Here is a 14,947-nt window from a genome sequence, read left to right as displayed (position 1 = left end):
CCTAAGACATGCAGTCATGGCATCTGAATACTCCCAGTCACAGCTCAAGAAACTTTAATTTGCAGAGCCTGCAGCTCCAAAGTCTTCACACAATGTAGAACATATATCAAGTGGAAGAAAACTCTCCTTGAGAAATCTGTGCCACTTGAGCTCAAGCGAACACTAGGTATCAGAACGTGTGCTCACACTCAGCAAGTAGAACGCCTAGTTTTAGCATTTGGTGTAATTAGGATAGTGAAATGCATTGTTACAAAGTAGTTCTTGTTCAGAGAAATGTTAATCAGTGAACAGGAGCAGAGCACGCACTTCCAAAAGTAGGGAAAGCAGTACTCAGCCCAAAATCTCCAAGATCACTGAAAGACCTGAGGCTGAGGTGAAATAATATTGACACCCAAGGACAAACAGAAGGCCATTTCTTTCATTTAAAAGTGTTTCAGGGAGACATAGAAATTAAAGACTCATGAGTAGCATCTCCACAGGAACAGTCAACAGCAACAATAGCAGTTGATAGAGGCAATAAAGATAGGAATTATCTTTGGGTTCTGACAAAACTTAGTAGTTATTCACAGTTTTTCTTGAGTTTTGAAAAACTGGGGAAGCCTCAACTCAGCTTTTGTAAAAGAAAATTGTCAGAACTATTCAAATTCCTTGAGGGAAACAAAAATTAAGGCAATCCACTTAGATCAGTCCATCCGTATTTCCCGTGTTTTTAAAATATTGCTCACCCAAGGAATTTATAGCAGACATTGGATAAGAGGGAATGTCCTCACATGGATAAAAAAAAACCAGTTCAAAGACAGAAAGTAACAGGTAAAAGTAAATGGAAATACAGCTTTGTAATGCAGAGGAGTCACCAGTAAGCTTTTACAAGAACACCATCAGGATGTAACCAGTGCTATCCAGTACACTCAAACAGCCCGAAAAAAGGAGCTAGGACCAAGATGAGAGCCTGCTGGCAATACTCAGTTAATTGAAATTTGTAGAAGGAAACCCAACTGCAAAGAACTTAAAAAAAAAAACAAAGCCAAAACAAAAAAACAGGTTCAGTGGGTAAACATAATGGAATTGATGAAATTCACTATAGGTAAGCAAAAAGCAATGAATACTGGAAAGTGTGTTGCTCACACTGAACTTTCAGCAGATTCCTGGTCTTTAGCGATCTTAGCATTATGTGAGAATAAATTAGCAAAATATACTTTTATACAGGATTGCTAGTTCAAAAAACAGCGAATGGAACAAAAGCACATCTTTCCAAAAGGAGAAAAAATTAGTAGTCAGCCTGAAACCTCCAAAAAGTAAAAGCACAATTTAAATCTCACAGGGTAGCAAAAAATTAGAACATACAGCTGACTTGTGATCTGGCGCAGGAAATGCAAAATTATTAATGAAAAATTGTAGCTATGCATACGGTAATTATAAAATTCAGAGAACAAACCCTAAGTTACATTTCTTGTAACAAGCAAATAATTCCATTTTTCATTGAGAAAACTATTTTTTTTTAAAACAGAAATTTAGATTCAAAGAAGCCTATGTTTCATTTAGTAGCTGTTAATGTACACTTTATATTTGATATATATAACTGGGGTACTATGGCAGCAGTGATTGTCTAGCGTCCCTATGTAGCATATTTATATAAATCAAACTTTAAGTGAAAGCAAGGGAGAGATATCAGAGCATCCATTTCATTCCCAGAAACATTATTTGTGTGTGTACAATGCAAATTATTACACATTTAAGATGAATCCTATGACTCGATGCAATTGGAATTCCAAGCTGACACAACTGTACAGATCCGTAAAGAGAAAAAAATCTATACATTTAGTAGACTGCTTTTCTTGAATTCAATCACTAACTTGTTGTACACATTGAATAAGCCACAGAACTTCATTCTCATTGCACCACCTATAAACTGGTAACAAGTTCTCCCCCAGAAGAGTTTGAAAACATATTAATGAATAGCATATTGAAATGTGTGCTTGGCATACACATGTAAAAAAATAGCTGTGATAAACACTTTATTACCTTTTTCATTGAAAGAGAACTTATAAAACTCCAATTACCCCCAAATTAAAGCACTTGATACTAAGATTCTTGATTCTAAAACCAGATGAAAATTTTATAGGAAGAAGCATGCTCAAGATAGCAATCTTTCACACAGATTAGAGGTAAAGAAATAGTGATAGACTAGACTACTATATTACTGACCAGCTATTGGCCAAATTAATAATTTCCAAAAGCTTTTAAATCACTGTGCTTTCCAACTTACCAGTTAGAACTCCACTCATTATTCCTGGAATCCCTTGAATTTCTGTTACATTATTGAGACTGAAGTAGTCATCACATGTAGCATTAAGCAAAGAGCTATCACAGAACAGGCGCCACAAAGGTGTAGTCTTTGTTTTATTATTGCTTTCAGTAAATTTGGCACAGACATCAAAGCTGCGTTTTGACAATGTACGGTTTCCAAGGAGACAGATACTATAAACAAGAAAAACAAAAATCAGCGTTCCTTCAATACAGGGATGTGAATTAAGCCATTTTTTGTCCATTAGACTTCTTCAGAAACCTATTATTTACACTTCCTACCTTAAGGCCTATACTACATCTACTAAAATAGTATATAGCTTCTACATCTAAAACTATTATCAACAGTCATTAGAACTTGGATCAAATATTTCTACTTTATGGTATTAGCAGCTATTTTGCCTTCTGATTTATTCTTTAGAAAGTACAATCAATTTAAGCAGCTTGACTACGAAATAACAGCAATCATGACGCATTCAGTCCTACAAGAAAGAAGTAAAATTAAGCAATACTTTATAAACTTAATTAAAAGATGAGTCTGATGAAGAAAATATAAAAGTAAGATTAAGCAAGTAAAGCATGCCCTTTCTTTTGTAGCAAATAAAACCTTTAGATCATCCTCAAAAATATTACAATCTAAAAGGTAGGAAATAAGCCAGGAAGGTTAAACAACAAAATTTAACAACAGTGATGGGAGTACACATTAAAGAATCATGTATTGGGAAGGAAATTGTTTTTTTCAGGAATGAAAGAAAATTAGAAAAGTCAGAACAGTTGTCAAAAGCAAATTCCTACCAGCACAGAATATTAAGGATCTAGGTTTATCTCTTTGCTAAACTACACAAAAGATGTTTAGGATTCCAGGCTTGTTGAATAATGGAATGATAGCTATCTATGAAAACAAAAGAAGGTACATAAAATAAAACGTGGGTTAGGCAGATACACCAGTGAGGCTTCAAGGTATAGCATCACATGGAAGTTGAGCAAATTTAACAGAAAATTGTTGCTAAAGAGATCATCTTGCCACTTGCCTTGCTTATTTTTCTTTTCAATTGCTACTGATTTGATGACTCAATAGCAGCAGGGTCAAATGATACAAACAATGGAAACTTCCTTCAGTTTGATTCAACTGGGAGATCCTGAGGTAAACTATTTTACCACCTATACAATGGACAAACTTAGTGGAGGTCAGTGATATTAACCTAACCAACCAGCTAAGTGGAAGCTGTTTTTTTGGGGTTTTTTTTAACAACCACTATCAGATCAGTCTTACCATTATATAGAACCCCACTTGAGTTTCTCATTTTGAGGCAGACTCTAAACCATTATATTTCCTGGAAAATAAACTCTTTTTATATTTTTTCCCCCAGTACAATAATATTACAGTAGCAGCTCATGTAAGGTTTCCAGGAACTTGAATAAGTTGGTAGTAAGTTTTATATGCTACATATCCACATAAACTCTCTTTTACCTATACAGGAGACAGAAAGATATTTCCTTTGATTTGATGTGTTTTGTTCCTCTGGAATAAAATATCTTTGATATTAGTTTTGACATAAATTCTACTAATCTTTGCGGCACCTTCTCATTAACATACTTCTAAATATTTAAATTACTAAAACTTTCTCTTTAGATATATATATATATATATAAAATTTCTTTTGCTAGCTTTCACATAACTAATCTATGAGAACTGGCTTAGACTGTATGCTCTCTGTAGAGAACTTCTGTATGCTCCTCATACAGATACAAATAAGAGTTTGAAATATTTAGCCATATGTTACGATGATTTTTTTTTTTAAAGGCTTCGGTGTTGCTTCTATTTCTCTTCCAGTCAGCTACAGGATAATAGCAACTGAAAGTTGTTGTAAGAAACAAAAGTTTTATTCAGGAATATGTCAACATTTTTGATCATGCTTATCTTCTCAACAGAAGACTTGGCATTATGTTACAAACCGTCCACAAGTACTGGTCTAATGCTAATTTGTAATGCAATTACCAACACCTCAAAGTAACATCGACTGTGTAGCAATCATACAGCAAAGGATAACTCTTATTATGAAGTACCATGCAAGACTGAAGTTATCAGCCTATTCTGATAATGTCTTAAGCAATATAATTTTGTTTTCTCTTTCAAGATAAAAAGATGCACAAAAATGCAGCTCACACAACTGGGTAAAGTGGAATGCACCTAATAACTGGAGTAAAGAAATAACTCTTATTGAGCTAGGAATTATGCACATTGAGGATGTTGAGAAGCAATGTGTCATGCATAACAATACAATTTTATTTTACTAACGGGAAAGGCTTCACAAACACAAGTGAATGTAAACACCTCAATGTTTCAATTTTAAGTAGGGAGAAATGGAAGTTTCAAAAATTTCCTCGCAACACAGAAGTTTAAAAGTTTCTTTCGAACTATGGTTCATAGCTACAATGCTTTTTTTGACCTTTTTATTTTATTCTATAGGTTTTTAGTTTAAATCTTTAGATAAAGCAGTTATATTTACTGTCAGCAAAACCCACCTTCTTGTTCCTTAGGTGTGGATGGAATAAAAGCCAGTAATTTTAAGCACCAAAGAACATTTTCTAGAGTTATCATATCTTACGAAAAATGAGAGAAAGATTCGGATATGTAACTCAGAATAATAAATGAGCACATCAATATTTAAACTACATAAACCTACTACTGAAGCCAATGTGGTTGTATTTTGAAGCTTAGCTTAAAACATGAAATGGTTGCAGTACCTATTCCCTCCCCACGCTTCTTTTTTTTTTTTTTAATAACCCACACAACTTGGATATTGCACTTACGGAAAGTCAGGTGGGTCAAAAGCAGTCTTAATAGCTCCAGCATATATGGCAATGATGGAAAGAATCACACAGGCAAGGAAGACCAGTGCAAGTTTGTTGACATATTTCACTCCCACAAAAACTACTACAGCCATCAGAATGATAATACATGTTCCATAGACTCTCATGTTGTTGAGCATAGCCTCTGTTTCTTCACCAACATCTTCCACTTTAAATATAGCGGCACTTGGAGAAATATAGGTCTGCAAGTGATATGGCAAATTATCATACATGTAATAATGAACATTTTATTAAAAAATCATTTACTTGAACTACAAAATCTAACCTTCTACACCAGTTTTGCTTTCACAAATGATTTTAGCCAGAAAATTTGGGCATTTAGAAAGTGTAGAGATAAAAGGAAGGGAAAGGCAAGGGTGAAGAAAAACAAATTTTGAGAATAGGATACAGCTTTTGCTCCAGCTTCTTCTCTCCCATTAAAGAGTTTCCACTCCTTAAATTCATGTGTCTGCCAAATGGGAAAAACCGCTAAGGAATTTGGGTGGAAAAGGAAGTAGCACACTACACTACATAACAATATCTATATTCCTTCTTCTAGCACCCCTGAAAAAAACCCTCTCTGCTCAGCTAGGGCTTGAACATTAGGGCTTGAGGCAACTCCACTCCTTCCAAAAAACTGCTAAAATGACTATTTTTCAATAATATAATTCCTAAAGGCAGGAAGAAACTTTGAACAGGAGGCTACCATGATACATTTATAAGCAAAAACCAAAAATAGACAATTATTTACCAGAATTTTTTTAGATTAAACTTAAGTTTAGCAAATTAATATTTACTAGAATGCTGAAAAAGATGAGAATTGTCACATCATCATGGAAGAAAAAGAAAGCAAATTGAAAAAAATATTACTGATAGAGTATATATTGTTAGAAAACCCTAGATTGTGATGTTGCAGAAGTTTCAGGCTCTATATGGAGGTACTCCTGAAGATGTTCTTGTGAATTTTGTTGACCTGCTGTTCACAGCCTTTGCCAGGGAAAAACACAGGCAGACAACTGATTTCTGTTTCTCAAAATAATCCATGCCCCAGTGGAGAAAAAAAAAAGCAATACTCATGCCTTGTGGTTATGACAGGAGTCTATTCTGAGGTCTTTGTCAGATATCCTGGGTGGCATTTTACTTCAAATTCTGTAGCTGAAACCTGTACATTTTTATTAACAACACAAACCCAGCATGACTATCTAATAGGGAGAACACTGCATCAAATTCAATCCACAATTTAACATGTGCTCATGTTGCTACTATAGATCAGATCACACGAGCAAGCATTAGTGAAGACTATCTCTAATTCAAATTTTAAAAAGCCTGGATTTGATGACATGGATCATTGTAAGTAACAAGAAAGAATTCTGAAGTATCTCCTGTACATATCTTAAGTTTCTGATATGATGACCAATTATTGCCCCCCCCCAGATGAAGCAAAGCCATAGTAGCTGGGCCACAGCATCTTTGCAAATAGATGAAAACTCAAAGCCAGTAGTTTGAAATGAGGAAGTGGGATAGATTATTATTGCCTCATTGGAGATATGACCTTCATGTTCTTCAGAACTTTTCATTGGGCAGCAGTGAGTTACCTCGGTAATGCTTGCCTGATCTAGGCTTGCAGACTCTCATTTGGAAAAAGAAGATTTATGCTTGGTTCCTAAATTAAGTAGAATAAATATACATCAAATAGCCTTTAATTTATTTTTGTATTACTGATAAGAATTTAATTTTCTCAAATAGTCACAAGTAGAGTAAGAATAAATATCAACATCCTGAAAGTGTACTATCAAAACATTAACAATCACCAGACTAGAATGCATTTTAGACCATTTAGAACAGTCATCAGCAATATTCCAAAACAGCTCAAATACATTTAGTCTTAAGAGAAACTAGTACTTACCAATAAAATTTCAATGGTACCAAGAATGTACATTGCTCCTGCAAAGGTTGTGCCCAAGTAGAAACAAAGTCCCACTGCACCACCAAACTCTGGCCCTAAAGATCTTGAAATCATGTAGTAAGAGCCTCCAGCTGTGAATTTAACAAAAAAAAAAAAAAAAACAACAACACACAAAACACTTCCAGGCCTTCAGATTAAGGACGGCAATAGAGAACAAAAATCTGAATAATTCAATCAACATAATCACGATAACCACTGCATGTGCCTCCATTGACATGCTCATGCCAAGACTGTAGTCAATGTCTATACTAACTAGGCAGTTAGAATGTGTGTTTCAAAATTAATATCCCCACGTGTGTTTTCTATGGAACAGAAAATGAAGACCAAAGAAAGAAAAAGAAAAATTCCACAAGCTAAACAAAAACAAATTAGAAAAGGATATACAGGTATAAATAGATGTGAATGAATTTTTAGCTTCTAACCTCAAGCTATTCCCCATCAAACAGTAAATTTCCAAAATAATTGCTTTATGAGACAAGGACAAAATAGAATATTTTCTACTGATATACACTCTTTATTTCATCTGTATATGAAACCATTGCCACTTTCACTACAGATCACATTTTTTTAGTACTATTTAAAAGTGTTAGGTAGGGATTGCTTTTTCTTGTCCACTTATATGCTATTTACTTTGACCCTGAGTTTTTCAATTCTTCTCACTCTTACTTCCCATACATATGCATCATCTTTCTTTAAGCCATAAACTACATCACCACCAATACCCTATTTCCATTGCTCTATTTGCCTTTTAATAAGGCTCTAAGCGTCAAGAACTTCCTCTCTTTTTTTAGAATGCCACCCAACTCCCTCGAGGCAAACTCTTCTCTCTGGTTCCCTCTCCATCTACTCTTAAATTCATATTTGTCCCACTTGTGACAACTGAGAAAGAAGGAGACAGAGAAAGGAAGGGTTTGATTTTAAATAAACATACATCAATGTGCAGTGTCTGAAGCTGTTTTTCATAGAATCATTAAGGTTGGAAAAGACCTCCAAGATCATTAAGTACTATCATTAACCTAACACTACCAGGTCCATCACTATACCCTGTCCCTAAGCACCACATCTACTTGTTTTTTGAACACTTCCAAGTATGGCAATTCCACTATTCGCCTGGGCAGCCTGTTCCACAGGCTTCAATGTTTTCAATATGAATGAATGAGAAATTAACAAAGATATTATGATGCATCACCAATTCTTTTGCTGAATATAATGCTGTTGCATATAAAGGCAAAAGAAAGGATCCTGCTGCTCAGGTCTCCTTTGCATCCTAGGTTCTTATCTGTGCTTTCAGCCTTCTCCATATATGCCAGCACAAGCATCATTTCTCTAAGAAACTGGCACCACCAACGAAACAACGAAAATTAAGACCTGTCTCGTGTAAGAACTGCAGGCTTCAAAGTCTGTGACAGATGTTAAACAAAACCTTTACAATGAACTTTAAAAATATGAGGGCGAAAAAGAGCAGAACATTTTAGTTATCTGCACACTAATTTGAATAAAATCAATAATTGATTGAATAACTCAACTTTATAATAAACTACAAGTATTTAAAACAAAATTATCTATTGTATTTTTATTTAATATATGGTACTGTATCCATGAAATACAATTATAATACAATTATTCTATATCCTACACAAATTGTATCTTTTACTTTTGCCCAACAACTTCAGTAACAGCTCTGAAAACCCTTGTTGGAGTGAAAGCTCCTCTGGACTCAGGCCCAGAGGGAAACCAAAGCACAGGGGTTGAATTAAAACCTTTGAATAAGCTGAGATACATGAAGTCACACTAAAGTGAAATAGAAATACAGATTTTTAACTTTTAGTAGAAATATATGCTAAGTGCCTTAAACATTAAAAAGCTGTAGCAGAGACCTTAAACATAGTTCTTGCTGCAGCAGTGTTACCTTTTCACAGAATTCTTTAGACAAAATATAGATAGAATTATACTGTTCACATTTTTTAGAATGTTCACATAAACAATAAGAACTGATAGAAACTGTATATGTAAATCTGTGTAATACCTATGTAACACTTGTGTAAGACTTACGGTTGTTAGAATTAGACCAGGATAGGTTAAGAAAAGAAAAACTAGAATCGTGTGTTAATCTTATTGGTCAATTAAGAAATATAATCCACACTTCTGTAACAAAAAAATATATGGAGCATATAGAGCATATAGAAGAAGAAGAAGCTGGTTTTGCCTGCTGTTGCTGCTTGGCCTTATCATATAACCCCCTTCGAACTCTGCCTTCAAGAAAGCTATGAGACTATGAAATAAAGAACTTAGCAGAACAGCAGCCTCCTCTGCTCTCTTACCCTGGTCCGAGAAGGAAGGGTACCCTGTCAAAAGCTCAACAACCCTTACTAAGCTGCAGAAGCTCTGCAAGTGAGGAACTATTTTAAGTTCATTAGGTAAACTGTTCAGAGTTCATACCCATGCCTGAACACGAGAACTATCATGTAAAATGCTGAGAAACTGAAAAGGGTAAGAGCTTCAAGAGCTAACTGATTTTGCATCTAAAAATAAAATCCTCTTAATTTATGAAGCCGAATCAATTTATCGATCTATCCTGAAAATTTAAGGAGATGGGCAGAACCTAGAATGCTTATATAGAAAAATATTTCTACCATCAGACCAGTTACTACTCTTGCAGAAAACAAGATAACTAACTCCAGTGTTTAGATGGAATGTAGGCAAAATCAGGAGAGAAAAAAGTACTAGCCGTATTTGTAAAGAAATTTTGTGTGAAGACCAGTCTCCACTAATTCAAATTATAACATCTTATCTTTCATTAAAACAGGATCAAATGATTGATGACAAAGATGTGCTGCAGAATATAACCCCCAGAAGCACAGATAAAAGATTGCATCTCACATTAAAAAGTTATTTATAAAATCAATTAAAAGAAAATATGCATTTGACGCAAAATCATTACTTCTGATATTTGAGAACTGTAAGAACTTCTTGTCCCAGATTTAAACTTCCATCATTTGACAATTTGCCATCTAAGATAAAATTCTTCATTACCTGGAACTACACCATTTGTTGCTATAGCACTCATTGAAATTGCAGTTAGCATAGTCTGTGGAAAGATGAAATAGAGGAAATTTAAAATACCAGAGTTCTGGAAGTTTTTTTTTTAAAGACTGGGCAAAACAGTAATCAAATGAAACTAGATTTTTTTTTTTTTTAAACTAAGATGTTTAATTTGGGATATCCATGCAACTCAAGTACTCAACTTTTCAGTGGAAGATTTCGTTTACTTAGATATTTGACACAGTCTTTAAAAAGAACTGGAAGAATACAGACCATTGAATACACTTAAAACAGTATTTTCATTATTCCAATTAAAAAGTAGCGAAAACTGATTGTAACATTGTTATGATGACATCTAGTAGTGGTCTCACATTCTAAAATATTACTTTATGGACCTAATGCTCTGGTTTGATTTGTAGTTTATTATTCAGTTTGTTCTGAAGTAGTAAAATGGAGAATGGTTCAGATCTCAAAGTAAATAATGAAACATTTGCTAAAGGCCAACTTAATAAAACTCATATAATACTTCAAACAAAAGCTTATTTTGATCAACTCAAAAGAATCTCCATACAGGTTAGACTGATATGTGACAGTCACTGCTTAAATATACAACCCATCTCTCTCAATTTAACCATATTGGTTAAATATCAGTACAATTTAACCAATATGATTAAATATGGTTACTTTACCCTGATACTGATATAGTAGAAGGTATCAGTACTCTTGCAACAGAGGATTTGGCCAAGAGTTTAAAAAAAAGTAAAATATGGTTAACTTACACAAGCACAACACATGAACACAATGATGAAAGACTGAAGAACTCCAGCTGTTCCCACAATCCATGTTAAACGCAGGAAAAGGATGACTCCCAAGATGTTTTGCAAACAGGGAAGATACACACCAATAAAAGTGCCCATTTGTGGACCCTGGAAACAAAGTGAGAACATCAATTCCTTTGTACTAAAAAATTGAAACCCATAAGAACTTTATGGCACAAACCCTTATCACAAATGCTCCACGAACAAATGCCAAGTGAAACTGAATGGTAGCTTCAGAGTGTCCAGCTTCACAAATATTCACATGCTATTTATGCAGAAAAATTCCTGAAAAGAGAGAAAACTATTTGTGATAGTGAACTCTCTTGTTCCACAGGAATTAGGATGAAAACTTGATAGGGATAGGGCAGTCCTTTATCTGTTGATTATAACACTTTACAAACTTTCTTCTGAAATACCAGTTACAGGGTAAAGTTGCATGTTGAAGATAAGCTACTGCCATAATCAAAATATCATCTATAGTCTGCAAAATTGCCACACAGCTGGCACAAGAAGTTATATTCAAAAGTATTTTCAATTTTTAAAAACGACAGACAAGGTATTAAGACAGAGGAAGAAGTAATGCAGTGTAGAAACAAAAATGTTGCTAGCAAGGATTTTCTTGCTATTTTCTAAGTCCATGAGAGACTTCTCTCTCTCACAGGAGAGATAGCAGGGTATGTAAACAACCAAGCCACCTGCAACCTTGAAAAGTCTTGTTTATGGTATAGTAGGAAAATATTTTGACAATGGATGTTTTAGGATTTTAGCCAATCACCCCAAGGGGTGGCTGATCCTTTGTCCAATTAGACTATGAAGAAAAAAGTCTATAAAAGAGTTTGTAAAATAATTAAATAAATCAATCTTGCTGCACAATTCCTGCCTGCTGGATCTTCTCTCCTCCTCCTCCCTATGGCTGCGGGACACAGTGATATACCCTAGGGCCCAGGCCTGCGGTAATAATGCAGAGCTGACTACAATTTCTTTTTTCAAAAGTTGTAAAACCTGCCACAACATAGTATATGTGTACCTTTTATTTGCTAGTGATCATCATAGGTGAAGACACACACAAAAGAATTCAGGCTTCATCACTAAAGTTTTGGTCTTCAGCATTTATGAAGAGAAATCAGGCTTTGAAATACTCTAGTTAGAATCAACAGTTATACACAGTAGCTTTCCAGATACACAAGGTGGTCTTAAATCACAACTTGGGCTGTGAAAAATGGCAATCAATTTAAATAAATAAGCAAGCATTGATGCTTTAGAAGTTATCAAAATTATTAAGAAAATACTAAGTTTCCAAGTACTTATAAGGAATCATAGAATGTCATTTGGACTATGTTTTTTTTATTTTTAGCATCTTGGGCAATACCCATGTGCAACATCAACACTACTGTCTCAATCACACCATTAAAAATGCTGCTCTGACAGGCTGCTACTTAACTACCACAATTTCAGAAATGAAATTAAGACACTATCTTCGTTTTGAAAGACAGATGTCTGCTAAGGAAGGCAGAAGCCTCCCTTGAAGTGGCAGATGTAACCCCTTTCCCTCCGAGTTATCATAATTTTGAAATCAAGGGCCTTTAGGCAAAGATGTGGGAAAATAGGAATAACAGTTCTTTATTATTATATATATAACCAGTCAAACAAAACAACAATAACTATGGCAGTAACAGCAAACAATCACAAACCCAGTCCCAGCCTTCTCAGCTGTCAGGCCCTTTCCCCTCGGGTGCAGTTCCGCTCGCAGCCGGCAGGGGCGCTGGCGGCTCACGGTGAGCAGGGCAGGTGCGATGGTTCCCCCGCGGCTGCAGGGGGCGCTCCGGAGCGAGCTCGGGGAGCACACGGCACCGGTGGCCTGGGATCCCGGGAAGGGATGGAACAAGGGCTTCACAAACCGCTGGACAGCTGGCCCCGGTGTCCGGCTGGACTCTCAGGAACAGCAGGCTGGAGCGGCAGGGACGAGCACAAATCCCAGAGGCCAGATGAGATGTATCCAAATGGGGAACCCCCCGGAGGTCAGTCAGGCAGGTCGACGGCTACAACGCAGCGAAAGCTCGAAGCAGCAGCGGGGCAGGGCGGCCACAGCCCGGCCTCCAGCAGGGCAGGGAAAGCGGCTTTGGGATCCCGGCATTGTTTCCAGAAGAAAGAAAAACGGTCGAAGAAAAAGAACCAGCAGCTCCTTTCTCTGCATCTTCTCTCTCCGAACGCCAAGAGCGAACTGACCCCACACCCAGGTGAAACAAAGGAGTAGCCAGGCCCACCCCACCCCCAATGGGCAGCTCTTTTGTCTTTCTTAAGTACAGCCTGTTACAGCGGGGATTACTGCAACACGCATATATCAAACCAGGAGTCCCGTGGAAGCGAAGTATATATGGACAGATTCGTGGTAGATGTTTCAGAGATGTTTATTTCTCCAGCCGCATGGCTGGGGCTCAGCTCAGGAACTCCCCAGTCACGGGACCCGAGGGTCCTTGGCCACACCAGGGAACACAAACCAACCAATGGGGAATGAGGCTGACCAGGGGCAGGGAAACCCCGTGTCTCCCCCCCAGGGCCCCTCTCCCAGGGCTCCATGGCAGGGGGAGAGACCCCAACAACAGCCATTTGTCCCCTAGCAACATGCATATAGGAAAAAATTCCTTTAACAGGAAAAAAACTAGGACTAAACTAAAACCCCAACAGACACGTACATAAAAATCATGTTATCAAGCCACCACATGGCGCACAAACAAGATTAAGTGCAAGTGAGGACACAGTGTTTATTTGGATAGTCAGCTCCAGAGGGAGTAATATGGTGCTGCATTGAAAAAAACCTCTACACAGCAGCTGAATGGACAACAGGGATCACACTAAGGAAAGTGTGAGTAGATCAGTGTTAGTTTTCCCATGTCTGAAGTTTACCTTCAGATGAGATGAAACAAATATAGATCAAGCACAACTAGACAAACAGAAAGAAAGCACACTCATGAACAAATGCAGGATAAGCAAAAAGTTAAACAAACAGCTGGACTTTATTCCTGACTCTTGCCCACTGTCCTGGTACCAACTTCCACTCAAAATCTCCCTTCCAGTCAAATGAGTCGCCCTTCTTAGCTTATTTTCATCTCTGTCTCTTCTGCTCTGTGCTCATTTTCCTTTCACTCATTCTCATGTGCTTCTCCTCTTTTCTTCATAGCTCAGCATATAAATTCAGTAGCAGCACCCCTTCTCCTACAAAAAGAGAGATGACTCCCAGCACTGTCCCTTTCCCAACCTCTACCTTAATTATCTTAGTTTCAGTCACCATGCAGCTCATCATCCCTCCTTGCCTACAAGTTCTTATACTCTATCAGGTCACATGTTTTGATCCAAGCTTTCTCCTTCCAAAACAGTCCTTGCTCTCAGAGGGATCAATCTAACATGCCACTACAGACTCCAACTGTTGCATACATTCCATTTCTACAGAGGCAGAGACACGCACTTTGGGTATCCAGTAGACAGACAACCCTTGATGAATTCAGTTCACTTCTAGCAAGTGTGTTTAGCAATGTGTCAAACAGAATATATGCCTTCCCCTCCCCCAAGTATAGTATTTTTGATGTTTGCAACAAAATGTTTTCTTGGAATGCATCCACTAAGTTTTAAAAATACTTACTCTGACACACAAAACCAAGACAGTTACTCAAAAAAACTACTACCATGCTAAGAGATACAAATATGCTTATAGATTTAAGAGTGACCTGCTTCATCTCAAATTTGCCTTAACATAACTACCTAAAAACCTAGGCAGTTAAAATATATTAATAAACCTGCAAAAAGTCCTATTGTATGCTCACTAGAGGTAGGTAACAGGTACTGATGCTCAAACAAGTTCACAAGGAAGAAGAAACTGGGTATAATCCATATTTCAGATCCTAGATTAGCACATGTTTTTCCTAGGGGTTCTACAGCAAAGTCTTCCTAAAATATGCTAACAAGAACA

General features: G+C 36.6%; 1 protein-coding gene across 4 annotated transcripts in view; it reads right to left on the bottom strand.

The window, feature by feature from the left end:
- Positions 1-14,947, bottom strand: part of LOC116441343 (solute carrier family 12 member 7-like) — a 69,099-nt gene that overhangs the window by 38,669 nt on the left and 15,483 nt on the right. For all 4 annotated transcript variants that reach the window (XM_032103142.1, XM_032103118.1, XM_032103126.1 and 1 more), the window contains exons 4-8: positions 10,945-11,091; positions 10,157-10,211; positions 7,064-7,194; positions 5,119-5,360; positions 2,267-2,478 (exon numbers count right to left, since the gene is read on the bottom strand). In XM_032103142.1, coding sequence (XP_031959033.1) covers positions 2,267-2,478; positions 5,119-5,360; positions 7,064-7,194; positions 10,157-10,211; positions 10,945-11,091 — 787 coding nt within the window. The remainder of the gene's footprint in view (positions 1-2,266; positions 2,479-5,118; positions 5,361-7,063; positions 7,195-10,156; positions 10,212-10,944; positions 11,092-14,947) is intronic.

Source organism: Corvus moneduloides, chromosome 1 (genome assembly GCF_009650955.1).
Source record: "Corvus moneduloides isolate bCorMon1 chromosome 1, bCorMon1.pri, whole genome shotgun sequence".
NCBI classification, from domain to species: Eukaryota; Metazoa; Chordata; class Aves; order Passeriformes; family Corvidae; genus Corvus; species Corvus moneduloides.
The sequence above is the reverse complement of the archived record's forward strand: the minus strand, read 5'-3'. Positions and strand labels throughout refer to the sequence as shown.